This window comes from Rhamphochromis sp. 'chilingali', assembly GCF_963969265.1.
Source record: "Rhamphochromis sp. 'chilingali' genome assembly, chromosome: 2".
NCBI lineage: Eukaryota > Metazoa > Chordata > Actinopteri > Cichliformes > Cichlidae > Rhamphochromis > Rhamphochromis sp. 'chilingali'.
In genome coordinates, this window is record NC_137930.1 from 28,719,338 (window position 1) to 28,747,055 (window position 27,718).

Sequence of the window (27,718 nt, forward strand, 5' to 3'; positions counted from 1 at the left end):
ATCTGGGTGGGCTTTCTCTCAGTTCTCCAGCCTGGATGCATGGGTGGATCTAGAGGTCATTTTTTTGTCTACGTTCACACTGCAGGTCTTAATGCTCAATTCCGATTTTTTGATCAAATCCAAATTTTTTGTCTGCTTGTTCACACTACAAATAAAATGTGACAGCAAACGTGCTCTAGTGTGAACCCTCAAAGCGGCCCGCATGCGCAAAAGAAGACGTCGCACACAACGCGCTCTGTTTAGACCCAGAGCAAACAGTATTGTTTGACTGATGGCCGTTATTATACAGACTTGTATGGATTCGACCTTTTTTGGTGGATTTTACCTCTTGTTGTTAATTGTTGTAAATGTGCTCCAGCATCTAATCCTATAACAAGACAAATCAAGACAAGAATCACACACACAGTACTATTGTTGGTTTATTATAGCATGCAATTTCATGTGCTAAAATCTTCTTTTTCATAACTTAACGTCTCAGTGCAACCCCGAAGCAGTATGCCGCTGGGCCAAGCTGTCTGCAAGTCATTGTAATACATTTGAACAAGCCAGAAAATGCACCAGAAGAATCAGTCAGTAAAACAAAACTCAAACAGTTTCATACATTATTAAGAGCACATAAATCATCACCACCATAGGTTAGACTTTACTCCAGCCCTGCATTACTGCACAATTAGTAAAAGGGAAACCTTTCACAACGTGATATTTCCAAGGAAATAAATGGAATACATAACAGTATTATTCATCTTGGGGACCTTTTGGATATACCGTCTCTTAAGGATTGTAGTTTCCTCATTCTGAAACATTACACAACTGCCCCAATGACTTAAACATTTAACTATATCTGATTATCACAGGTTGTATAAATGAGCGTCTATACTAAAAGTCCATCTAATGATGGTGTCAGACTGTATACAATGACGGATGTGTACCATCTCTTAATAGTTTACATTTCAATCGAACAATAGATTTGCAAATAAAATGTCTAATACAGACATGAATAGTCAGAAAACATCAGTTCATATGTTTCACAATCAACAAACAGGCTTTCCCCCCATATAATATAGAATAATGCGACACTTTTTTTCTAATAAAAAACATTTTTAGCAAACTTTCATATCCAAAAGAAGCAGACTTCGAATATACCAAGAAAAAAAAAATACCACAACAACCAAATGTGGTTATAACAATAATAATATAATCTCTATTAAACAATAATTGATTTTCATGAGCAAGCAATTAAAATGCTGCAAGCAAACTTCAGCACTTGACGTGGCCACACAGTGGGCATGTGCAGAACTCTTACAGCGCTGGGTGTGTTGTATCACAACTACAGAATTGTCATTACTCCTCCGCCATCACAAGAGGGATTAGATCGCATGCATGACGCAGGATGCAGGGAGGGCCAAGGTTTAGGAGGTGGGTTGAAGGGAAGTGGGAAGGGGCACTCGCTGGGTGCGATGGGAGAATCAGTGCAGTGCAATGCAGTTAGCCACTACAGCAGTGCTCCAGACACTTTATAGGAAACAGGGAGTATCACTTTGACATTACTTCAATACTCACAATACTGTTTTTACATACAGTAGTGCCCAGCCCTTTCTCATGTGAACACAAATAGCAAAGCCAATACTTAATACCGAGAGGCAAAGAAAACACTGGCAAATAACATAATCAGTGCTAACACTTTAACCCACGCATGGTTGGGGTGAAAGGGTCAGTTATCAGCAAAGTGAAATTCAGGCAAATACTTCCACATAATATTCAAAGTGATGGATATAGAAAAAGCCAAAGTAGCTGAGCAAATTAAGACTTCCCTGAGCAATTCAAAACAGACATGGGTCCGCTAGCCCCCTCTAATGGAACAAAGCACAACTACAAGAGAAGTATCTCACTCCTCGACTTGACAGAGCCTCTCCCTCCTCGCACAGTTTACAGGGGAAGGAAAATTAAAAGCTGTGGGACGGGGCGCGGATTTCAGAGACTGATTGTACTGTACCCAACATGGCACTTGACATTATTATGTTGTACTTCAAAGGTGAAGCTGTAAACAGATGCAGAGTGATAGTATAGGTAGCTGAGCTGATTTAATAACCGTCTGGAAGCAGCTAAATCCCTGTGCCTGCCCTTGGCTTTCACGGTCACACAAAACAAAAAATAAAGAAATAATTTTTTTTTTAAATTCTAAAGAGTATCACATCAAGTTATAATGAAATGCTCAGACCAATGTATCCAATTCCCTTCTCTCTCTTTCTCTCTCCTTTTACTTTTATAAAATAATGAGAGAAAAGATGTTAATGCTTATGTTTCTGAGTTTGTTTTTTAAATAGGTACAGTAGCGGGGATAAGAGGAAATTAAGGGAGCTTGAAAGACTTGAAAATCAGTTAGCTTTCGACCTCAAGATTTAGAATTGGATGTAAACAAACCTCATAACTTTATATCCCATATATATATATATGTATGTATGTATGTATGTATGTATGTATGTATGTATGTATGTATGTATGTATGTATGTATGTATGTATGTATATATATATATATATATATATATGGGTTCATGTTTTGTATTTATTAAAGTCACTAAGAAAAATTCACTCATGACAAGAAGCCTCATATTTATAAAAGGAGTGAGGCACAGCAGGGCTGTATGGAAATCACCCATATTGAAACAAAGCCACGGTGAAGTAGCACACGGCAATGTAACACAGACAAACATTAGAAAGCAAGTCTACCACAATGTAACACACAACTAACAACAAAAGAGTGGCAAAAAACCTATACAGAAATACCCAAACAAACAACTTCACAGAAGTTAGTTAAATGAAACTAACCAAAACTTTTCAAAAAGTAAAACAAAGGTTTATAGATGAACAGATGCACGAAGTGGCGTCCCTCTCTTGGGTAGGCTTGACCTTTAAACATCACGCACAGCTGGTAAATATTGTTTACACAACACACACACATACACAAACAAACAAAAAATGACGGGACCGGAAATAATAGACGGTGGACTTTTTAAAATGCAGTTCCGTTTTAAGATCACATTTGTGTTTGTTAACACCTTTGAAATGGTAAACAAACAGAGCTTGTGTGTGAGCGGGGGGACTGTAGAGCACATGCTTCGTTTTAGACCACGCTAAGGAGAGAAAGGCCACTGTATTGCATGTTTGTGTGAATGGCAGTCACATGACGGCGTGAAACTCTTTAACTTAATAAGAGTAGCTGATTAGTGCCACTACAGGCACAAAGAGATAAAACTGACTTGTAGAGAAATTCATTACATTTTCTCTAGCTGCTGCTTGAACTACAAAGTCTGTTCCTAAATAAAATACATTTATGTTAAAAGTATTGTATCATTCATTTAAAAAAAAAAAAAAGTAGAAAACTGACCTTAGGTGATCAGTGATCTTTTGAAAATTTAGGTCTGTATGTTTGTGCCTCTGATCCCATGACAGGACTGGAATCCAGAGCCCAACGTTTAAAAGATCATATGACTCAAAAGACAGAGGCTTGATTCACTATCAGCACTTTTTAAAGACCTCTGCTGCTCTTTTTTTTATTTTCTCAGAAGGGTGCCGTGCCCTTTCTATTTTTGGTCTCAGTATAAGTAACATCTATGTCTTAATCTTTTCAGAGACGTAAAATGAAATGTCAATATGAAACATAAGGCTGCTCAGAGAAGGCATTTGTTATAGCCTAATAAGACATGGAAAAAATTTTGTCCGCCTAAAAAAAGGGATAAATAATCCCACTGTTTACCCTTTAAAAAGCTATGTGGGCCTTGACCATAAACCAGCACCTGCTTTGAAACTTTTGGAAATGCATGTTTTCCAAGGCACAAGCTAAATGCAAATTACACACAGCGAATTAATGTCAAAGCATTCAATGTTTGGGACAGGCGTAAGTAATTGGAGGGTCTGCTGCTGCAAATGACTTCTGTTTAATTTCCTGTGTACCTCAATGCTATACTGGGAGAAAGGATCTCAGTAAACTTGGTAAAACTGAAGAACATTCACTTATCATATTGTCACCCATAAACTTTATCTGACAGCTTATGCAGAACGACAAGAAAACCCCCCCAAAAAAAACGAAACAAATGAATTCAATCCTATGTGACCGATCGGATGGTTTAAGAGCTCTCCAACCCTCCTTGTAAATATGACCAGATTTGGCACAGCAAACACAGACAAGTTCAGCATCTACTATATGGGAAAACTGGCTATTTACCTTCCTAGCCATAAACAGCAAAGTTGGAAAATTAGTAAAATGTGTATAACTCTTGACCTTGCAGCGTGGCACAGCACAGGCTGTTGACCATTATCTGTCAAGTTTCAGTTAGGCATGTGATCAACATATATGAAGGCTGGAATTAAAAGGTTTTCCATTCAACCAGGATGTGGAACTCAGGTGTAGCTCTTTGTAGGTCAGTGATTGACTTTGTGTCCTCTTAGCTTCCATTGAGCAGCATCTCTGGCCCAGATGTTTCGGGACAAGCCCGGGTAGAAGTGTCACCCAGTCGAGGGGGTCCAACCTGGAGCTTCGCAATGCCCAGACCTCCTGAGACTAACCCTCCTGGAGACAGAGACTTCCTGCAAAACAGGAGAGAGCAAAGATGTGAGACAGGAAGACAGCGAGAGATTGTGCGTCACTTAAGTCAAAAATGACTCAAGACTCGGGGCAATCCTGTGAACAGTGAATACCATGGTAATTCACCTGAAGGCCATTTTTTTCAACAGGTGAGCATCCATCTTTTCTGACTCTGTTTGTGGGTGCTCTGCTGCAGGAGATGAGATGAGGGTAGAGGAGCACGGAGGTGAAAGGAGAAGGGAAGCATCCTGAGACTGTGGGGTGACCAGGTCTAACGACTCCTGTGAGGCAAAATTGTAACACAAGACAAAGGATAAAGAGGTCTGGTCGATAATTAAACCTTTTTTTTTCTCAACTTGTTTTTTTACTGAGACTGTTCCCAGTTCAGAGTTGGGCAAATTCAACATCAATCTTCAGAACATGAAACTACATATAGCGTCAGCATATACAAAATCATACTGACCTGAGACTTTATTTCCTGCTGGTCCGAATCCTCCATGTCTAGAGCACAGAGTTCGAGCTCAATGTCTCGATCTGGGTCTGACTCGCTCTCGGCTCGGTCCTGATCCTGGCTAAAGGCGGTCCGGTGAGCTTTCAGATCAGACACAATTTTCTCTCCGCTCCCTATTGAAGTTCGTCTGGCATGTAGCTCTGAAGCACAGAGCTGCTCACTAAAGCAAGCACAGACCGGCACAGATCAGTTTTTTTAAACAAAGATTACTGTGTGGTCATGTACAATCATGTGAAAAAATAACATTTCCACAGGCCTTTAGGAGCTATAACTTGAAGTAATAGTCTTCTATATGACTTTATCAGTCTCTCACATCGTTCGAGAGGAATTTGCTGCAATTCATAGAGGTTAGCACACATTTGTTTTTGCACAGCTCTCTATGGCCCAGCATCAGAGAGCATTTCAGTCAGGTTTAGGTCTGGACTTTGACTGGACTATTGTGACACCTTGATTCCTTCATAGCCAATGTGTTGAAGAGTTGCTGCTGTGATTGATATCACTGTAATGCTGCATGACACAATTAGGTCTGAGTTTAAGTGGTCCAGCATATGACCTCACATTTCACTTTACAATATGTTGGTATCCACAGGAGTTTATTGTTAACTCAAGATGCTCAGATCCTTGGGCTCGTAAAATGAGCCTAATTCATCGACCCTCCACCACCGTGCTTTAGAGTTAGTGTGAGATGTCTGTGCTGATATGCTGTGCTTGATTTTCTTCAAAGATGGAACAGTGCATTATGGCCAAACATCTCTACTTTGGTCTCATCTGTTCCAAGGACAGGTTTGTATAGATGAAACTTTGCAAGCCTAAGCCGTGCTGATATGTCACTTTTTGAAAGAAGAGGCTTTCTCCTGGTAGCCCTTCCAAACAAACCATACTTGCTCGGTCTTCTTCTAATTGTTCCGTCCTGAACTTTAAAATCCTAACTGAGGCTTCTAGTGTCTGATTTCTAGCTCTGACTGTTGCACAATGTGATGGGGGTAAATGTGATGGGATGCCCACCGCTGGGTATGCTCCCGAAATTTAACCAAACTTCTGCATTTATCTCAGTGGTCTCTCTTGGTGATGATAAGTTAATCGTGTGCATTTGATTAGCAGCATCTGGCTGCTACTTACCCTCTTAATTCCTATGGAGGCAGTAATGGTGTGCGTAGCCCTGTGAAAACCTCCTTTTCACATGACAGCAATGAAAAAAAAACTAGAAGGACAGAGTCTGAATGTAAATGCTGTACCTCTCCAGGAAACTGGAGTGGCTGGAAGAGTCTGATCCTCTGGAGCTCCACCTGTAGTCACTGTGATCCAAGTGAGCATTGTAATCTATGAATGAATGAAGAGTTGTAAAGTAAAACATTTGTAAAAACAACTGAATCACACCAAATAAAGCAATATAAGAAAAAACATCAGATTGTGCTTTAACTCTTTTCAAAGAAGGTACTGATCTACTTTTAAACATTTCTTATCTTTTCTCTTCTCTTTCGGTCCCTTTTGAGTTTTTCGTACGATATCTTCTTTCGTTTTTTATCCCTGCTCACCTTTGAAGTTGATGGGAGTGGTACTGGCGCTCCCTTGGCAGGCTGTTGCTTGGACAGGGTCAGTGGTGTGGTAGCCTGTGCGGGACGCCCTGGAAATGGCCCCCCACTTCGAGATAATGGGCCCCTCACTAAAGGGAATGATCGGGTCTTCGTCTTTCAAGCGACGGTAGTTATCCAGCGAATGCAGCCATCGCTTCCCGACGCCGCTATCTCCGACGCCACCACCTCTACTTTCGTTACTGTCCAACTCCTGCATGGGAAAACACGTGCACATTTTAAAGCGATCGCACACATTTGTACACAGCCAAAAATTCTGTGTTTTGCAATAAACAATTGATCCTTTTGTATATATGAAGAGCCTTACCGAGTGCTCAGAGCAGGCGTGAGATGAGGTGTGCGCAAGCGTTTCAGGCTCAAATGAGCTGAGGCAGGGCCCGATGGTACCACAGGACCAAGGGGAGTAGTGAGCCAAGCCTTCATCACCTCTGAACCTGCATCCCACACACTGACCTCCACTATTTTCCACATGCTGAAAGAGAGAGATAGAAAAACAGTAAAAAAATGACTTGTGCTTGCTGTTCATTGCTCTAGATTTACTTGCCTAAAGGTCAAGGACATTTATTTATTTATTTAATTTAAGATTTATTTTTCAATTTTTCAGGCACCTGAGGAGAATAGCTACACCTTTTTTTTCCTCCGCTGATCTTCGGCCAGGAATATGCCATGAAATATTCAGCTGTGTGAATGGCATGCTGGTTCAACATTTCATATTTTGCATTTGATAAATCATGCAGAAAAGCTAACATATTTTTAAGGTGCCCATTCTCTTTCCCAGTTCATTAAATACTGTCACCTTGCCTGGTTTCCTTTGGCACCTGTGCTGTGTGACACCTGGTTACAGCAACAAGAAGCTGGTCTTAACTCACCACGTATGGACACCTTTAAAGGACCACCTTAAAGGCATTAAGTATCCTTTAGCATAATTTGCAAATGATCCTGAACTTGACAACCAAGAGCAAAATTAAAGTGTAGATCAAAACAAAGTGTTAAACACAAAGAACAGAAACCACTGTTCCCAAGCTTAAGAATTGGTAACTGAAAACCACACCCACCCTTTTTTGCTTCCCTATATGGACTTTGTCACTCTTTAAAACAGAACAGTTATCTCCCAGCATACAATATTGCTGCAGCCGGTGAGTCAAAGGACACTTTGTTCATATCTCAGCAATCTGACAGAAAGGCGGTATTTGACACCCTGAGATGAGAGCGTGTTGGTCATCCCTGTGACAGATTGGCAGCCTGTGTGTGGGTTTAGATGGGATTCAATTCCTCCAAGACCATGCAAAAAGCAAAGTAACGTCCTTAAAATATAGCAGCCACATGTACTCACTAAGTTGAATTTCTGCACTTGCTGCCAGTGCTGACACTTTGCAAAAATCACTGCGCCGACAGCCAGTCTCCTTGGTCTTATTTGCTTATTCTTGTTATGCAGAGTCTTTCAAATTTTACTGAACGTGTTAAGCAAACAATTAAAAAAGTTGTGCACCTAATAAGTGGTCGATTTAATCGTGGATGTTTTCACAAACAGACATCTGCCAAACTGTTAAACAAAGCTTTACTCCGCTGAAAGCCTGAGTCACTGCTTGGTGAAGTCTTGCCTTCTCTTTTTCTCTCTCACTTTCTCCCGCACAAACACACACACACACACACACCCACACACGCCACAATTGTGCATTGCTATGGTATCTTCCTCCACAGTTGCTAGGCAACTATCTCCCACTTAAATAGCATTGGACACAGCTGAAGCATAAGCTTTTGGGATAGGAATTAAAAAACAACATAATTTAAAACCGTTAAAACACATAACCAATTCACCCCTTCGTAGCTTCATCCGCCTGCAGTGAGCACGTTAATAAATATTTAATAAAAAGAAGGGCAGTTTTACTTGTCATGGCAATAAATCCCCTTAAAAGTGTTGTGTGTGTGTGTGTGTGTGTGTGTGTGTGTGTGTGTGTGTGTGTGTGTGTGTGTGTGTGTGTGTGTGTGTGTGTGTGTGTGTGTAAATAAGGAGAAACGGGCATCTCTTTTATTTGCTTTGATACCTCTGTCCCAAAATCGATGGTGAAGATGGGAGAAGACTGGGAGGGTCTGTTGGCACTGTGATGATGGTGATGATGAGCCCACTGTTCCTGCTTCCTTCTGAACAGATCCTCATAGCCTAGAGCAACACGTCCGTAGTCCTGAAGAGGGAAGCGATGGGCAGGGGAGGAAACATCAACAGAGATATTACAGCATATATAAGAATAATATGAATAATAATATATCTGAACCCAAAATGGTAGTATTGATACAGCCTTTGCAGTCTTCTGCACTTGTGTGGCCTAGGTCTGAAACTGGTAGCAGCCAGGGTGGAAACTGTAAATAACTATGCAAGATAATGTAATGTCCTTTATGTGTCAGAGAAATGTTCACGGTGGTTATTTTTTCTATTAGTTTTCCTCATCACGTGTACATGCAAGTGGGGGGGATACTGAGTTGCATTGCACTTAGTGGATTCATTTTCTTTTCTTGGCTTTTAGTAACGCATAATAATGCCAGATGGGATCATGTTTGTTTGCTCTTTGCAGATTTTTTTTACACTGCATCTCCTCATTTTCACTTTTATCTCCACAAATACACCCTACAAAACGAGTCTTGTTATGTACGACAGGTAATGTAGCTCTGTCGGTGAAGTGCGCTTTAGCACTGCAGCAGTATAGCTGCTAATGCTATACGACGATGTGAGAAGGAGACAAGTGAGTGGGAGAGGCAGAGACATATTCGGGTGAGAAGTGGGAGGACTATAAAGGAGGTTGAAGCTCCATGCTGCAGCTCTGTGACTGAAGGGGAAGGTAGAGGTGAGGCGATATGTGGGTGTAAAAAGAGTAAGAGAAGGAGAGGAGATGTTGCTGTAAAGAAGCAATAAATCTGTTCAGTGTAACACAGACCACCACCAATTAAAAATTGATAAGGTAATGTGATATATTGGGATGTTAGCATTATTTCCCTCAGTAGGGACCACTATTTTTTAATTACAGCATAACTCAGTCACTTATCTCTCTCTGTATGCCCACTGATCAATAATTCAAATATATATTTTTTATTTTATTTTAAAGACTTCTGCTCTTCAAATGAGCCATGGGGGAAATTACAATATCACCACTGAATTAAATGTCTAAGCGAGATGTTACTGATAAGAGCAAAGTTTATTTTTCCAGCCAATTAGTAGTGAGTGTTGCCCTCGGCAATGGTGAAGATATGTTGGAAGATAAAGGGCCAAAAGCTGCAGTTCTTCAATAGACCACTTGGGGCTGGCTCTAAAAGTGTGCCAATTCCTGTACACCCCCACGCTACATATGCCCACTTAACTGAAGAGATGAAATGTATTTACAGCTTTGTTCTATCATTTATTTACCCCCTCTCTGACAGCTACAGTCCCCTCCATAATATCTGAGCTTTTTCCCAGCAAAGATTTTAATGGTGATTACAGTAGCAGTGTTGCTGTTTTGGATGCTAGAAAAACATTTTCTTTTCACTCACTGTGAGCTCACTGTGCCGGTAACAGCTCTGCCTCTTTGCTCTGAGTGTGTATAAATTATGACATCATCGTCTTTGCTGCTGCTGCTGCTGCATTATCAGTCTTTCTGTTTAAAAAGTGGGGGCCGTGTGGGCTGTTGTCATACTTTTTATTCACATGCCTGCTCCGAGAGACGTTTCTATTGCAGGTCTATTTTTAGTCGCAAATGTGGGTGAAACGTTCACGTTTACATGGTGACAACTGCGCTCTACAGACTCATAGATTAAACAAAGCTTCGATGCAAACACAAAAAGTATGTCTTTTATATACAGTCTATGGTTGTTTCCCCTACCCTGTGTAGCCCTGCACGATGTTCAGCTCCAGAACAGTAGTTGCTGTCTAGAGAGTTGAACCTCTCCCTGAGTGGAGGTTGGTAGACAGAGGAATGCAGCACCTCTGGAGGCAGTGAGTTACTCCTGGCGTCCTCTCTGTGGTACAGCTGCAAATGTAATCATCAACATTACAAATAAAGTCGCAGAATTACCACACTTTATGGTAGTATGATAGTCGAGATTGCTCACCTGAGGCCTCCATACTCTCCTGCTGTCATAGAGGGGAGCGTAAACTCCATGAGCAGGGCCCATTGGGTGCCCTGGGTGGGCATGGAACGTGTGAGGTCCCATTCGATCTCTAGGCGGGTGTGATGGGTACCCCGAGGAAGACGAAGAAGGTGGGTGTGGAGTTTGAGGTTCATTTGGGTAAGAAGATGGAGGACCAATGGAAGGTGGCAGAGAGGATTCTGGGACGTTGGAGGATCGCAGGAACCGAGCCATACAAGGTTTGTGAGGGGGATGAAGACTTGATGGGTAATAGGAACCTGCTGGAGAGTAGGAGGGAAAGAAGAAAAACAGAAGCTATGAGCACTTTCCGCCTATCGCACAACAGTGAAGTATTTCTGCACATCCAACTTCGTGTAAAAACAAACTCACAGGCTGGCTGATAGTGGGCAGTGTCATATGTGGAGTGAGGCTCCTGGTAGTATACCTCGGACGCCTGAGAAGGATGCGATGGACGCAGAATAAACTGACCATGTTTGGGTATAGGAGCACCACCATCAGACCGTCCGACTGTGGTCAAGGGAGACATCACTGATGAGTGGCTGACTGGAGTCCTGGGAGGAGAGAGAGGCTTCCTAATGAACCGAATGACAACACACAGAAAAAGAGTTAGTACAAGATTAGGACTGAGTTGGAAATTCATATGGTGCTAGAGTTTTCACCTGTAGTTATTCTCTTAGACATATAAACAGCAGTGCTACGCTTAAAGCAAAATTAACATTGATCACAGGGTTAAATACCAACAACAGAAGATGTAAACATCAGCAAACAGGTGGAAACAACTCTTACTGTTCTGCTGACCCAGATGTGGTTTTGTTGGAGCCAGACACATTGGGCCCACTAGTTCCATTTGGCACAGCTCGCTTAGATTCCTCCATCACATCGAGCCCTCTGGAGATCAGCTGAGGGTGATTTAGGCTGGGTACTCCCTCCGCCATGGTGGCTGTGCTGTCTCCATTGCCTTTGAGCCCCTGTCCTACTCCTCCAGACACATCAGAGTGAATGCTGCCCTCCATGGTGAAAGTTTTATTCATTCCCCCCTGCGCTAAAGGGAACCCACGGCCCACACTGCTGCTCTTCTTGTTCCTCAATCTAAATCTATCGAGTAAAGGATGCACAACAGGAGCATTCAGTATAATGGACATGTATTAGATGCTATTTTTTTTTAATCATAGAAAATGGAAGTTATGTAGTTGCACACTCACTTCTCCAACTCATCCTGTGTGTGCGCAAATGTGCAGCTGGTTCCTCGGGGACAGCCTCCCTGCTGACGAAGATCTCGGCACATGCTGGTCTTATACTTGCTGTTTGCCTGAGGCTGCAAAATGCACAGACCCAACTATTAAACTACTACGTTTATCTCATAGGTAAACCTACTATAATGAACATATCTCCCTACAACAACAATTTCAGTGCTTTTCCAGGCGCATGAGACTCACACGGCAATTTCAGTCTCTATTCGCTTGGCTATACTTTTAAAGACGAGGTTCAGTCCTCTCAACTAAATCTGTTAGCTGTTAACAGCTCTACCAGCTCTTTAAAATATATATTATGTTAATGGTCTTTTACAAACTTGCAGCACATCCCACCTTATACCTGGTTATCTGTTTTGCGACTATAATTGTTAGCCTCAGGGTACCTGTGGAGTTTCATGGCTCTTCTTGCTGAAGTTCTGTATGAATTCCACTAGACCATGAACCACCAGCTTTACAGCCAGCATCACACTTTCGAGCTCCTCCCATGATGGTGCGGAAGCATCTGCACACAGAACGACAACATACAGTTTGTTAAGCAGAGGTTTTTATTACTAGAAATCCACAAAATTTAATCTACTGTTCTGTGTAAAGGGTGGAATTACTAGCCCTAACCCATATTTCTCAATGTGCTTCCTAAACCCAATAGTGGGATTAAAACAGTTCCACCCAAAAGTGGAACTGTAATTTTGGTAGGCCAGCCAATCCTGAGAAGGTCCACTAGTCTTCTGGGTTTTCTCCGTTTGTGGATAATGACTCTGGCTGTGGTTCACTGAAGTTCCAAAGCCTTGGACATTATTTGTGATGCTTTCCAGAATGACAGATGTCGACAGGGCAGGGCAGGGTGAATTACTTTTCACACAGGTAGGTTTGGATAGCTTTTTTCCACTGATAAATGAAATCATCATTTAAAAATGCCCTTTGTGATTACTTAGGTTATCTTTGGCTAATTGTTAAATTTGTCTGATGATCCGAAACATGTAAGTGTGAGCTATTCACAGAACTAAATTACAGAAAGCCCAAGTAGAATTCAACCAAGAAATTTGTAGTGTAGCCCACTGAAAATATAGAATAAACAACTGAGACCCTGTTACCATTAAGTCAAATTAATACTCTCCCCATCTGGAGAGTTATTTCTATCTTTTTGGACGTTCCTACACAGTCTAATAACTAAAGAAGATATGAAAGCAGGAATGCTAAAGCTAAATACTATCATAATGAAATGTCACAGTAATATTTACAGCATTCAGATCTTGGCTTCGTGCATTAAGATGTCAAGATTTGATAATTAACACAAAATACATTGTACAGCTGAAGGTCACATGACTATTTTGTTTGAAAAGCACAAGCTTCCAGTTTTTTGCTGGCTGTAGCACAGCAGCAGCACTGCAGAGGGATAATATCCCACATGACACCAAAGAAAATATAGCCACTTGCAGTAATGCAGCATGTATAATATATTGTCTAATGATTTGAGAGGCACAGTGCAGAATACATTTCTGAGTGCTGAGGGTGTATGTAAAAGACAAATAGACATCAAACACTTAGTCATTATGTTTTGATTAGTAAATGTTTAGCACACATGATGAATCATAACTTTCCCTCTGTCTTGCACTCGCAATTTGCCTTTTGGCATGTAAGCAGCACTTTTTTCACTCAACAATCCTTCTGAAACCCTAATAATTAGAACCATATGGATACTGTTACCCTGCCTCCCACCCTACAGCAGCTGGAATAGGCTCCAGCCCTCCTGCGACCCTCATAAGGATAAGTGCAAGAAATTGGATGGATTGATGGATGAATACTGTTCTCTATGTGGCAGTCCACACCAGTGGCCTGTTGAAGCTACTGTAGGTGGAGTCACTGGGGATATCCAGGGGTAGAAATATGGAGTGAACTAATAAACAAAAATATACACTGAACAAAAATATAAACGCAACACTTTTGTTTTTGCTCCCATTCCCCATGGGATGGATGTAGAGACCTAAAATGCATTCCAGATACACAATATAACCATCCCTCCCAAACAGTGGTCACAAATCAGTCCAAATGTGTGGTAGTGGGCACATCTGCTATATTGAGATAATCCATCCCACCTCACAGGTGTGCCACATCAGGATGCTGATCTGACATCATGAGTAGTGCACAGGTGTACCTCAGACTGCCCACAACAAAAGGCCACCCTGGAATGTGCAGTTTTGTCTCACAGCAAAATGCCACAGATGCCACAAGCAATGAGGGAGCGTGCAATTGGCATGCTGACAGCAGGAATGTCAACCAGATCTGTCGCCCGTGCATTGAATGTTCATTTCTCAACCATAAGCCGTCTCCACAGGCGTTTCAGAGAATATGGCAGCACATCCAACCGGCCTCACAACCGCAGACCTCGTGTAACCACACCAGCCCAGGACCTCCACATCCAGCAGGTTCACCTCCAAGATCGTCTGAGACCAGCCACCCAGACAGCTGCTGGAACAATTGGTTTGCACAACCAAACAATTTCTGCACAAACTGTCAGAAACCGTCTCAGGGACGCTCAACTGCATGCCCGTCGTCCTCATCGGGGTCTTGACCTGACTCCAGCTCGTCGCCGTAACAGACTTGTGTGGGCAAATGCTCACATTCGATGGCGTCTGGCACGTTGGAGAGGTGTGCGCTTCACGGATGAATCATGGTTCACATTGTTCAGGGCAGATGGCAGCTGAGAATGTCCCAGTTCTTGCATGGCCAGCATGCTCACCGGACATGTCACCCATTGAGCATGTTCGGGATGTGCTTGACCGGTGTATACGACAGCGTGTACCAGTTCCCACGAATATCCAACAACCTCGCACAGCCATTGAAGTGGAGTGGACCAACATTCCACAGGCCACAATTGACAATCTGATAGACTCCATGCGACGATGTGTTGCACTGCATGAGGCAAATGGTGGTCACACCAGATACTGACCGGTTCTGGGTCCCCAGACCCCCAATAGCGCAAAAAACTGCACATTCCAGGGTGGCCTTTTGTTGTGGGCAGTCTGAGGTACACCTGTGCACTACTCATGATGTCAGATCAGCATCCTGATGTGGCACACCTGTGAGGTGGGATGGATTATCTCAATATAGCAGATGTGCCCACTACCACACATTTGGACTGATTTGTGACCACTGTTTGGGAGGGATGGTTATATTGTGTATCTGGAATGAATTTTAGGTCTCTACGTCCATCCCATGGGGAATGGGAGCAAAAACAAAAGTGTTGCGTTTATATTTTTGTTCAGTGTATAAAAGAAAATAAAAAAAATTGAATAAGGTGGGCAATATAAACAGAGTTAGAGAGGCAAAGCTGAGATGGTTTGGACATGTGCAAATGGGGGGAGTGGAGATATTAGACAGAGATTTTGAACGAGGATAAGCAATGGGTTGATGTGACAGAGGAGGATGCTAGGGAAGCAAATGAACAAACAAACCTGATGCTATTGTCCCACCGTTTATTTCACAAAAACCTGACTTGGGTCTTATTTTCTTGTTAATAAATGATACAAACTGTGGAGTGTGGGGCATGTGGAGAAAAAGCTTGAGATCCATGGTGTTAAATGAAGGGACGTACCTGGGTTGTGGTCTATGTTGGCTAGCAGTTCTAGGTGTGGTCTAAGGCTTGTGAGGTTGGCAGGATCTCCTGTCCTCTGCAAGACGATCGTCAGCTCCTGAACACTCTTTGCAAACGACTCTGGAGACTGCAACTAGAGCAGATGAAAGAAGATGATGGTCGTTTTTCAAGGAATTAATAAACAGATGATTGCAGTATTCCTCTGCTTCCGCTCTCCAGACGCTTGTTATAAATAGAGATGGACCAATCCGATATTACGTATCGGTCCGACACTGACATAAATTACTGGATCGGATATCGGAGAGAAATAAAAAATGTAATCGATCCATTAAATATCAAAAAAGCACCTCACAAAACTTGCAACATGGCATAACTCGGCTCATAACCGTAGCACGTAGCAGCAGTATGCGTCACGTGATAGAGCGGCTGTGTGTATTTGTAGCCTCGCTACCAATCCGGCATTTCATCTCCGAGGAAGTGATCCCAGAGAGAAGTAAAGCAAATGTGTAAGTTCATCTCTGAATGTTTGTAAAGCATTCCCGCGTTAAGCTTAACAACTGATATATCGAGTCACCTTTGCCCAGAAAGAGGAAACCAGCAGCTGAACAACAGCAGCACGTTTAAGCTTGTTAAGCTGTCGTTAGAATTTATTTAATATTACTTTCTACTCGAGGATCTTTTTCTACGTAGCTGACGGCTGGTAACTGTGCAGGGGCGGATCTAGCAAAGTTTAGCCAGGGGGGCCGATAGGGCATGAACAGGGAAAAGGGGGCACAAAGACATACTTTTCCTTCTTATTCTCATTTAAAATGTCGAGCTTTTAATCAATAATTATCCAAATCTTACACCCAAAGTTTTAATTTGATGTAAAATGTATAGAAGTCCATTACTGTATATAGTAACTGTTAAGTCTAATATACCCTAGTAAGCTATACTACTTTTTCCTTTGGGAAGGTACCATCTGTGCAGTCTGCAGTTCTGTTGAAGATGTTGAATCTATTTAATTATTTTTGAAAAATAATTGATTTCTGAGCATTTTTTTCACACTGCATCAAATTAAAGTTGATTACGTCGATTAAGCATCATGAGGTGGAGGGTGGTTCCCTATTTTTTTTTTTCTTTTTTGCTGGGAGTTTTAGAACACTATTAGTTAGGTTGCTTAATATTTACGCTAAGTACTCTTTAAAATACCAGAATAGGGAGGATGGAGTAGGTTTAACTTTATTAGATTGATCAATATTGCTGAACTATGAAATATTTTGGGTGCAGTGTATTTTTTGCATACAGGTATAACAGATTAGCTTTAGTGTTTGTTTGTTTTTTTTAACTTGAGTATGAACTTATACAAAAAGCAGCAAGATATTAAAAAAACAGTTTTATTGATTAAAAAACACTATATCGGATTTATATCGGTATCGGCCGATATCCAAATTTGTGATATCAGTATCGGACATAAAAAAGTGGTATCGTGCCATCTCTAGTTATAAACACTGCTTGAAATTTTAAAAAGCAAATTCAAGCTGTCACAACCTTGCACACGGTCACCAGAGGTGAGGACACGAAGCCTAATGGTACCTTGTCAATGATGGACTGCATATGTGACTTGTGGACCAGGTCTCCATACAACAGAGAGGACCACTGCTCAGGTGAGATTCGCAGGCCCGCTTCCATTGCGATGTGGACGATCTGCGCGTCATGTTCCCTCCTCAGTGCCTCATATGTGCGAAACTCCTCCTTGAGCTGCATCAGGGAGGAGTCCTCATCACGCTTTGTCACCTGATGATGAAGATGGATGAGCGAGAGAGGGGATGAGAGACAGGGGAGTGAGAAGAAGAGACAAGGACACAAATGACCTTTGTCTCCAATACGATTAGACAGACAAAAAAAAAAGAAAAATCAAACTTTAACACGATTTCAAAATAAAGCTTCATGTACTCTTGTGTATATTATAAATAGTGCACTTAAAACTGAGGCACAATTTTAGGTTATCAACACCATTGACGTTTTGTGGGGTCAGAAAATTGAATGATTAAGGCTACTATGGTAATTTTGTACCAGCAATGAAATCATGTTGTTATAATGCACACCTGCATGGCTTCTTTGGAAAAATGTGTGCCTGTTTTAAATTCCTGTTAACTCTCCTTGTCCTTAAATTACAATACATTTCTATCTGTGAAACCTCAAATGCTGAGTGTCGTGTTTGCAATTAGTCTCGTAAATCAAACAGAGCCGTCACTTTGTCAACATGTGGTGTCTTCAGACTCAAACACTCAAATTCAGATCACACAAAGGGACTCTCCCCTTCTCAGAATCTGCCCTATGAGTAATCATCATAAGACACCAACTGTCAGCTGTTTACAAATATAAAAACACAATCAAATTTCACGATCAGGTTTTGTCTTTACTCCTTTATCTATCTTTGCATCGTTTATCTTTCTGTGTATCTCTGTGATGTCTCTGTCTGTCCTGCGAGGCGGGGCAACAGGTGCAAATATAAACTGCCGTTGCATCACAAGCAGATAGCTGGCATTTCTGCCCTGCCAGCGATGTCTGTCATCAGATAACAGGCATAAAAATACACACGCGCGCACACAGATGCGCACACACACGAAAATATATTTAAAGAAGCCCATCTTCTTAATAAAGAAGTGGCCTTTTATGAATTATTAGTACCAGTATTTAAGTGGAGAGGATTCACACTGTAATCCACTGGATTGTGCTCATTTTCATATCCATCCACAGCTGAAAGGGAGTTTTGCAAAGCTTTCTCAGACACTATGACTAATTTTAAACGAATCGTTATTTTACTTTTTTTTTTTTTTGGAAAACATTGTACTGACGAGAATGTAAGTTCTGGAAAGTACCTACAAAACCAATGCCAAAAAGGGGATATTAATCTGAAGCACCGCCTCATCAGAAAAGAAACCTGTAGTCGTACCCGACAATCTATTTAGGTCCCCTCCATTAATGAGGCCATTTATCGTGGCTTGGGTTCTTAGGACAGCACCAAATGGTGATGGTTTTGTAACGTTTGACATAGAACAAATTCAATGATCTGTGGTTTGCTTGTTCAGTTCACTGAAATGTAGAACCTGTCATTGCAGCATGTTTACACATTCCTGTAAGTGTGCATACATCTACTGCCTGTACCTTGAAGCAGGAAGCCCTGTAGAGCAGCTGCACGACGTGGCCTATGCTGGTTTTGGAGGCCTGGGGGAATCGAGCTTCAAGCTTTTGGACTACAAACAAAACCAGCACCTTCCTGGACAGAGCTGAACCGTCCTCCAGAGCCAGTAAGACAAGCTTCAGTGCATCTTCTTGCATAGCTGATGGAGGACGAGTTGGAGGGTTGTACAAGGATTGAGAGATTGACAGGATAGGAAAAAGGTGGTAATGAAGGGGGAAGTCAGAATGAAAGTAGCAGTATATGAAGAGGAAGTGGGGAGAAAAGAGAGAACTTTTTAGCACAAACACACTCAGTGACATGGGCAGCATGCACATGCTATACATATTCGAATATTCAACACTGGTTACATAAAGACTAAACAAAGGCAAGTCTATATCTAGTAAACAAAGGGTTTTGGAGGTGTCCTCAGATTTAAATGAACTCATTGTGTTATCATGACAAGAAAATCTTTCCCAGTCAGAATCTGCCCTATGAGTAATCATCACAGGACACCAGGTTCCAGCACCAGCAGGCGGTTTGATGAAGCAATTTAAACAGTTCTGGACACAATGAGTCCACTGACTTGATAAAAGATGACAGGGTGACACAAATCTAGTCTAACAGCATGAATCGTTAATGTTAAGGAAAACTCTTTAACTGCACTGCTTCCACATTTAAAACTTCAGAGTGTCAAATGTTTAATAAGTGATAGTTTTTAAGACAACATGTTTTACATGTTTACATCTTTAGCATACCTTACAGCACTCCAGTGATGATGCATATACATTATGCAAATGGTTGGAATTTAGCTGTGATTAGAAAGTGCTTTGCCACACAGGCATGAGTATAGAGGCACTATGTGATATAGCTAATATGTTTCTGTCATGCACACTTACCGGGTCCCAGAAACTGGCAGCCCCGTGCCCTCACTGCAGCCCAGAGGTTTGCAGAGAGCTGCTGGGGGTTCTGGTGCTGAAGGATGAGCTCGGTGACTGTCCTTTCCCCCAGAGACCGGCCTGCCCGAACCGCCCGCACGCGACCCTCCTCCTCCACCAGCTGGCAGTTCACCAAGGTCACCAGCTTCCTCTGCATGGGCCTACTGAGCACACTCGGGCTCAGGTTTGCCACACCTGTATTAAGCGACAGCTCCGGAGTTAAACCCACTGTTTCTAAAACCAAATAACAATGAAAGCATTCACTTTAGTCATCAGATATTTAGTCTCAATTAAATAATAGCTGAAGAAAAACAAATTAAGAAGAACTTTATCCTCCTACACAAAAACAACAGCTGAGCAGTCAGTGTTCTTATGCATGTAATAACCTCCAACCAAACCCTTGCTTTTCCTTCTTAACCAGATATGATCACCATTGAGCAAAATGATGAACACTGCCCCAATCCCATAAACCGGAAGTCTATGAACAAAGAACCAGTCTTTTTCAGTAATAAAATCTTCTTTTTATATAGTCCGCAGAGAGATGAATGTTCCTTCAGCCTTATAAAAGCACACAAGCTTCCAGCATCGTGAGAAGTGTGAGAATCATCAATGCCAAGTTACACAGGCAGCCCAACTGCAGTCCCCACGCACTGAATATAAGGAGCTTAATTCTTTTTCACAACTGCCCAAATGTACCACACAAAGCACACATACAGTACCTTTTGAGCCACTGATGGGCTTTAGGTAGAGAGCCAGCTCTTCTACACACATCCTGCAGACCTCATAGTGTTTAACCTCTGCTGCACTGCTCAGACTCACGGGTTGAACATCTGGGACCTGATATCATACCAGGGATGAACACAGAAGATATATAAACACATAAAGCTTCAGGCTTTTCTCACTGTGACAGTGTCACAATCGCTCACATAAACAGGAGTTCTCTCTTTTTTGCCTCACCTGAGCGCCAACCAGCTGCAGCAGGGCGCAGTTGACAGGCAGCAGGTCGATGTCGGTGCTGATCGGCGTCTGATCAAAGGGACAGGCCTTGCGGTGCAGTTTGTGTAGGCAGGTCTTACACACCGTGTGGGAGCATCCCAGACTGATGGGCTGGTGGCCGCTGCTGTCAAACTCATTGTAGCAGATGGGACAGGACAGGAATTCTGTCCACTGGGCCGCCTGCACTGGCATCCTGCCACCACACCACCGAGACAGGCGATGCCGAGCTCAGGTGGAACGCATGTCAACGACCCCGACAACAGCACCTGCTTGCCAGTGCCAACGATGACTGTAAGGAACAGGATGTAAAGATGTGAATTAGCTATTTAGGGATCAATTAATATATCTCATTTGAACTCAAATATCATTTGGACCGATGTGCATGAAGCCCAGCAAGTGTGAACACTGGATAGGTATTTCAGTTCCACGCATTTTGCAAAGTACAAAGGCAGCCCCTCACATGTCATAAAAGTTATACGTTTATTATTTGCAATGAGGGCAATAAAACCGTTTAACTTCCTAAAAGAAGTAGCTGCCACTGGGTAGGTGTGTGTTCCCCAAACACACACCGCAATAAATGGCACCTCCTCAGCGAGAACACAGTTTCAAGTCCAGGTCTATATTTCACCGATCTCATTACAAAAGCAACAACAAGTGGGAACAGACGATGACAACAACAGCAAGTAGGAAAGAGAATTTAACAGCATTATTTGTGAACCTGTTATGAGAGTGCAAAAGTTCAGAATGTATATTAGTAGAGAAGCCAAAAGAAAAGTTTTACATGATTGTGAGACTGAAATTAGTCATGCTGAGTCTTCCTGGTTTGCTTTTTATAACATACCGTACCTTCTCTTGAGTGTGCATGAGTGTGGACATAACTGATAAGCACTGACAGTTGTGCACAGACAGCTATGCACATAGAGCTGAATAGTACCAGAATCTTTTTTTTTTATTGTGAGGACAATTTCAAAGCCCAACACTGCACCAACACACACAGAGTATCATGAAAAGTTAACCCAAAGCAATTCTAGATCATTAATACTGGTTTTAATATCCATTGTTTTGTATTTTTACAAAACGTAATTATACATTTTCCAATATATTTTAAATCATGTGCACGGATAATCGGAAATAAGCCAAAAGCCGCTTTCAAGATTTGAGTCGCTTTGGCACAATGTGCAGGATATAATGCCAGGATACTCTATTTTACTACATTGACATCCAGATTACATTAGTGCTTTAATAAAATACTGCTGTGATTTACTAGAAGAGTCAGGCTTAGCCACTCACTGTGTACAGCATGAGAGAGGAGGAAAAGTATCAGGTTTATTTTTGAATTTATAATGGATGTTTGTTTATGGGATAAAGTAATGCTGTGGTTTTATTTTTGTTTTGTTTTTTCTGTATTATATTGCATGTTATTTATATATGAAATACTTAGTATATTATAGAGATGTTATGACTAATCTGAAAGTATGATTAAAAACATCTTGTCAGTAGATGATTCAGTTGACCAAACCCATTCATTCATATATTTTCTCAGCTGCATTTTGAACTCAGGGTCAGCAGAGCCAAGCTGTCTTGGAAGTAGAGTTGGGCTACACCCTGGACAGGTGGCCAGTCAATCACAGGGCTGACACAGAGAGAATCAACTGACAAGCACACATGCAAATGTGCTAATATTCTGTGTAAAAGCCTCATGACTAAGCTTCTATACATAGCTGGTTATTGACCAAACGCAAAACCTTTCATAAAATATAACCACAAAAAGGAAAAAATCAAACACAACATGATCCTTCCGTCTCCACTATACAAAATGTTTAACACTGCCTTCAAATGGTGAGCGCCTGTTGCATTCATAGTCTGTTGCATCTGCTCAAAGTACAATATTCACTAAAATAACAACAGCTGGTGCCCTCACTCAAACGGATTTAGAGATACAATAAAATAACTTTATCACGCACACGCCAACTGAAAAAAAGACGACGATTAGAGGGAGCTGTTAATCGGCTGGACCGGTTTTTGTTTACATGTGTAGGTACTGCATGTATCAAACTAATGGAGAACTATTATCCAAAACCAGAAAAAGACACCATTTCTAATTTTATTTTAAATACTATTTTTGGAAGCTTTATGAAAACCAAGTCTGTTAACAATGGCAACTTTGCAGCAGAAGGAGGTTAAAAAAAAGAGAGGAACTGTGCGCATTACGCACGTGCTGTACTCCGCGTTAAACAGCAAATATGCCCAAAAAGTCCTGCAAATCCATATGCAGCCATAATCACATAAATGGCAGCCTGCCAGATTTACTGCAAAACAAGACATACGCACCTTCGGAACGACCCACGACTCGCCTCGGCAGCGCTCTCTGCTTGGCCGCGTGGATAGCCCCGCTCTGTCCTCGCGCGTCATATTTCCTTCCGCGAGAAGCCCAAATATAACACCGGTTACAGCTTTTGTAGCCCACAACCTGCTAAAGAGTGAGGTAACACTCATGTGATGAACCGGCTTCTGGGGGCTTTTTGGAAAACCAAGAAGGTGGGGAGTTTTACCACGGCGCGTGAGCCGGATAATGTCTTTCTGTGAGTCCTTGCAGATTAAGGGGGGTGTAGCCTCTGGGGGCAACTGTTTAACCGTGATTCACTGTCTGTAGTCACGTTGACAGCCACCTGTTCCTGTTCTGACAAACTGCTATCCCGTCATTTTTTTTTCACAAATAAGCCCCAGCTACAACTGTGCCTGAGTGCTCGAGGTACAGCAGTACTTCCCGGGTTGCTCGATGCAAGCCTACGCTATCACACCACTATTAAAATAAAAAGCATGAGTACCTCACATCACATGAGTGGCAACAAAAAAAAATGTCATAATAGACACAAGATTTTTATTTCTTGCATGAGTGCATCACTGCTGCATTTAGGCAGAGCATGCACATACAAACAGACACAAAGCCCACACAGTCATGAATACTTCCAGTCTTGTGACAGAAAGAAGTGGGTGTGCATTACTGCAGACCACAACTTCCTCATCGAGGTCCTCTCCTTTTCTGATTACACTAAAAAAGGGAAATTAACCTATGAGCAATGATTTTTTTAATTTTTATTCTTTCGGGGATGCCTGTGGCAGAAGCGCCTCGAGTTCTCACTTGAGAATGAGACATTCTGAAGAGCATGAACAAAGAAGAGGGTCAATATAAGCGAGCTTGGTGAAATTTAAAACACACAAGGCCAAAGCAGTTTTTTGCTTTCCTCGCATGGTTGCTGCTGAGCTACCCACTCTACTCAGTTGACGATGAGAAGTACATTGTGTCTTTACAGCCAACAGTTGGCGAGCTATCATCTGGCTGTGAGGCCTTGCTTGGCCCCCTCTGGGTGTGTGTGTGTGTGTGTGGGGGGGGGGGGGGGGGGGGGGGGGCATCTGGAGTTTCCTTTGGCATGTCTCACAGAGAGACACACACACAGACAAAGATTGTTAGGGAGTGTTCTACAGGACTTGAAGTAATACTCTACATCGGGGTGACATTTAGCTCATCACATGGGTATCACTTATGCTTGGACTAAGACTGAGTTAACACAGTTGAAGCTCTTAGAAAATATCATGCCACAGCTCAAGTCCTTGTTACAGTTACAGGTTTTCGCTACACACTGAAACCTAATTTCTGCTACTGAAAATGGCAGCACATTTGAAAGGAATAGCGGAAGTAAGGATCATCCAGCAGACAGCCAATGAGGCTTCAGTCCAAGCAGAACACACCCACTAGCCACCAGGATTAGGTCATAGCTGGAGTGAGAGCTAACAGACATGTAGTAACAATGGATGGGTGAATTTTGATATGCGGCCCTTACACCTTACGTGTGCGTCTGTTGCCGCCACCAATTCCTGAATGTGTTGGGTCATGATGTTTTAACTCTGACTCCCGCTTAAGTATTTCTGTAGGCCCAGCGGAGCGATGTGGCACAGTTACCTCTATTCCACCCCCCCAGTATCTGCAGAGAGACCCTTCAGGGGCAGCACTACTTTTTCATACACTTCTGTGTATGAAGAAAGCAAAGAACGTGGGGCGTACAAAGGGAAATATTTGTATTTCTAAACAATTTTAAAGCCAACATCGCATAGTAAAAGTGAAATAGGAAAACATGTTTTAAGCAGTTATGCAGTGCTTAGACAATACAATCTTAAATTGGCTGTGACAGCTATAAGTTTAGGGCCTCCTTGTGGCTTTGCAGTCCAAGACGTTCAGACTGTAACTGTCTCTAAGCCAAATTCTGACGTAATGTATTTGGATGCCTGACATTCCCTTTTATTGTCAATCCACATTTCCTGTATCGAGGATTCACAATACAATACCAGCATGACAAGACCCCCCCTGTGATTCATCACAATATCTGTGTAAACAGAGAAGAAGAAAAAAACAGAAGAGGCACAAAGCACTAATTATGTATTGATACACTATGCTGCGGGTGTGTGTTATGACTGCTACTGAATAAGGCACCACAGTCGCTCAAGGTCAAAGGTTCAAAACCCAACGCCTTTTTTTTGTGTGGAGTTTGCATGTTTTCTCCGTACACAGTTTCCTCTGGGACCTCCGGTTCCTCCTGCCATTGAAAAACATGCTTAGTTAATGCTGCTCATGAAGGCCAAGGACATTTTCGCAAAACATATCAATGCTTTCAAGAGTTTTACAATAAAGTGCAGTTGGGTGGGTGGGGGGTTTGTTGGGTTCTCCTACTTTTTCCACCGAAACGTAATTTACTTGTAATGAACACATCACAGCTCCAGTTTATTCATATTTAATGCCTCTGAAATATGTCTACACATTATATTAAAAAAGGCTGAAATATTTCTAAATACTCGTGACTTTTAACACTTTTCGCCAACGTGCCAATGACCTGTTAAATTCAACCTCACAAATATCACAGCCATAATTTTACCATAATTTTACCATCCAAGCCTCGTGGGAACATCGAAGCACAACAAGGCTGAAACTTTACGCGCACAACACTGCTGCCAATAACATTTTAATAACATCTTTCAGTGTTTACATTTTAAAGTTTAATGGATGCTTCAAAATCGCAAATCGGAAAACCTCATTTCACAGTGACAGTTTTTATATGAATGAAAACTTTCTATTTGAGTAGGTAGCAGCACCTCTGTGAAGTGGAAACAATAAATGCAAATGACAGTCAGCAGCAGATAAAGGATGAAGGGAAAGTTAGACTTTAACACTGAGAAATGATGGCGCCAGGTAATTGTTTGCAAGACTCTCAAAGGGCACAGAAAATCCAATCTGCTGCACAGGGAGCACAGAACGCTGATGCACTTCGAGCCTGCGATATAAAACCATAACATAAAGTCGCACCAATACACTGGAATTACCACACAGCTCGTTTTAAATGTTGTCAAAGCTTAGCAACTCTAAGTCATAACAGTGCCAAGATAACCCTGATAAGACAATGGTACTCGTGAGTTCATTACATTTCATATCACTTGTTTCACCATGTCATGTCACTTGTTTTTTTCAGTGTACTGTGGGGGTATGTGGGCTTGTGTGATTATTTATTCATTATGTCTGTCATCACAGTGTGTGGGGGTAGTGTCTAAATGGGAGGCAGGGCACTCATACATCTCACAAAGCTGCTGCTGGTTGTTTTATACAGCATATATTATATACACACTGCACCATAGTCTGTTTCACTTTGCCTGTGATTTGTGTCTGCAGCAAAGTGGAGGGAGGGCTGCTGCACCTTTGGTTAATAATGCTAGAACACAAGGTTGCTTCCAGTTGCAAATCAGCAGGTTATACAGTAACCTTCCCTGCAGGGCGGCCATGCTGCATGCTTAAACTTTAAGATGACAGCGGCGGTAAATAATATGCAACACCTGGACTTGGAAACTGCTCTGCTACGGCTCAAGAAGTCACTCTCTCAGCAACAGCGATGTTACTCCATAAATTTCACATTGTCTTGGAAGCGATCTCCGCGCACTGGAGCCAACATTAAGCAGTCTCCACCATTACAGCAGCACATCTACTTTCATATCGCTTCACATATTGCCACTGAGTGCCTCAACTCTTTCCAGAAAAACCCCTCGTTTGTATTCCCAGCTCACTTAAGTGCTGTCACTTCATTTCAACTACAGCCCACCTTCTTTTAATATAACACCAGTGCCAATTCAATTCTAGAAATTAATGCGCTAGGAGCATGATGGTTATTATAGACATTGCTTCTTCTTTTTTTTTTTTAGATCATGAGCCACGATACAAGCTCTTATTTGCAAACGATGGGGGAATAAAAAAAACCCTAAACAAAAACATGTAAACAACCCCAAGATGTCAAAGCTCTGCAGAAAAATCTGAGCAGCGGGAGAAAGTAGCGCGCACCTCTGGATAAGTCACTTACCTCACGCGTTACACCAGAACACCGGAATAAACATATTCATAGCCATCCACGTGAACATGCCTTCAAAATTATTCTTCATCAGTTGCAAAACAAGCGCAGGGGAAACATTATTTCTAATGCGACACTGACACGACACGGCACGGCATCCCAGAGCAGTAGAGACAGGTGCCTTGGTCCGCTTTTAATCCTCTGCCCCCCTTTCGCAGAATACGTGACAAGAGACGCTCGCTCCTCTCAGGTACGGCGAGCCACACGCCCTCTGCTTGACAAACCGAAGCTGAAACGAGGAGATGGTGGTATTGCTCCGCCAGTGATGGTTCCCGAACTGGCCCTCATCATCGGACTCAGCACCGAGCTGCACGGACAGAGAGGGGCACGCTCCACCCCAGATATGATTTACTAACTGCACCGCGGTTCGGCTTCAAAGGCTGGTGCGTAAGGGTCAGGGGAGCGGTGTAATGAGGATGGCACTAGTTTAATGTTGTGAGCAAGGATAAAAAGATGTAAAGGGGCAAGCCGGAACAAGCCGCTTTTCGAGGCGTGGGCTGTGAGCATTTAAAGGAACAGACCGAGAAG

General features: G+C 42.2%; 1 protein-coding gene across 7 annotated transcripts; it reads right to left on the reverse strand.

The window, feature by feature from the left end:
• Positions 1 to 418: 418 nt before the first annotated feature.
• On the reverse strand, positions 419 to 27,324 carry rc3h2 (ring finger and CCCH-type domains 2). Of its 7 annotated transcripts, none has more exons than XM_080874441.1 (20): positions 27,143 to 27,324; positions 20,709 to 21,036; positions 20,471 to 20,588; positions 19,713 to 19,985; positions 18,801 to 18,976; positions 17,226 to 17,426; positions 15,651 to 15,783; positions 12,442 to 12,560; positions 12,008 to 12,120; positions 11,592 to 11,900; positions 11,175 to 11,377; positions 10,767 to 11,065; positions 10,538 to 10,684; positions 8,732 to 8,869; positions 6,994 to 7,158; positions 6,630 to 6,879; positions 6,330 to 6,414; positions 5,047 to 5,254; positions 4,710 to 4,864; positions 419 to 4,585 (listed from the first exon to the last, which is right to left on the reverse strand). In XM_080874441.1, exons 2-20 carry the CDS (start codon positions 20,937 to 20,939, stop codon positions 4,444 to 4,446), a joined length of 3,465 nt encoding a protein of 1,154 aa, XP_080730567.1. In that variant the 5' UTR covers positions 20,940 to 21,036; positions 27,143 to 27,324; the 3' UTR covers positions 419 to 4,443. The 7 variants fall into 7 exon arrangements, with proteins under 7 accessions (XP_080730567.1, XP_080730571.1, XP_080730570.1 ...); XM_080874445.1 differs by lacking the exon at positions 27,143 to 27,324 and adding an exon at positions 23,079 to 23,344 and having other exon boundaries at positions 10,767 to 11,062; positions 19,713 to 19,946; XM_080874444.1 differs by lacking the exon at positions 27,143 to 27,324 and adding an exon at positions 23,079 to 23,344 and having other exon boundaries at positions 19,713 to 19,946.
• Between the last annotated feature and the right edge of the window lie 394 nt (positions 27,325 to 27,718).

Coding starts and splice junctions, on each gene's coding strand:
- rc3h2 (XM_080874441.1), bottom strand. CDS start 20,939: ATGCCAGTGCAGGCGGCCCAGTGGACAGAATTCCTGTCCTGTCCCATC. Junction 12,561..15,650: donor CAACATAGACCACAACCCAG/GTACGTCCCTTC, acceptor TTCTGTGTGCAG/ATGCTTCCGCACCATCATGG. Junction 12,121..12,441: donor AGAGCCATGAAACTCCACAG/GTACCCTGAGGC, acceptor TGCATTTTGCAG/CCTCAGGCAAACAGCAAGTA.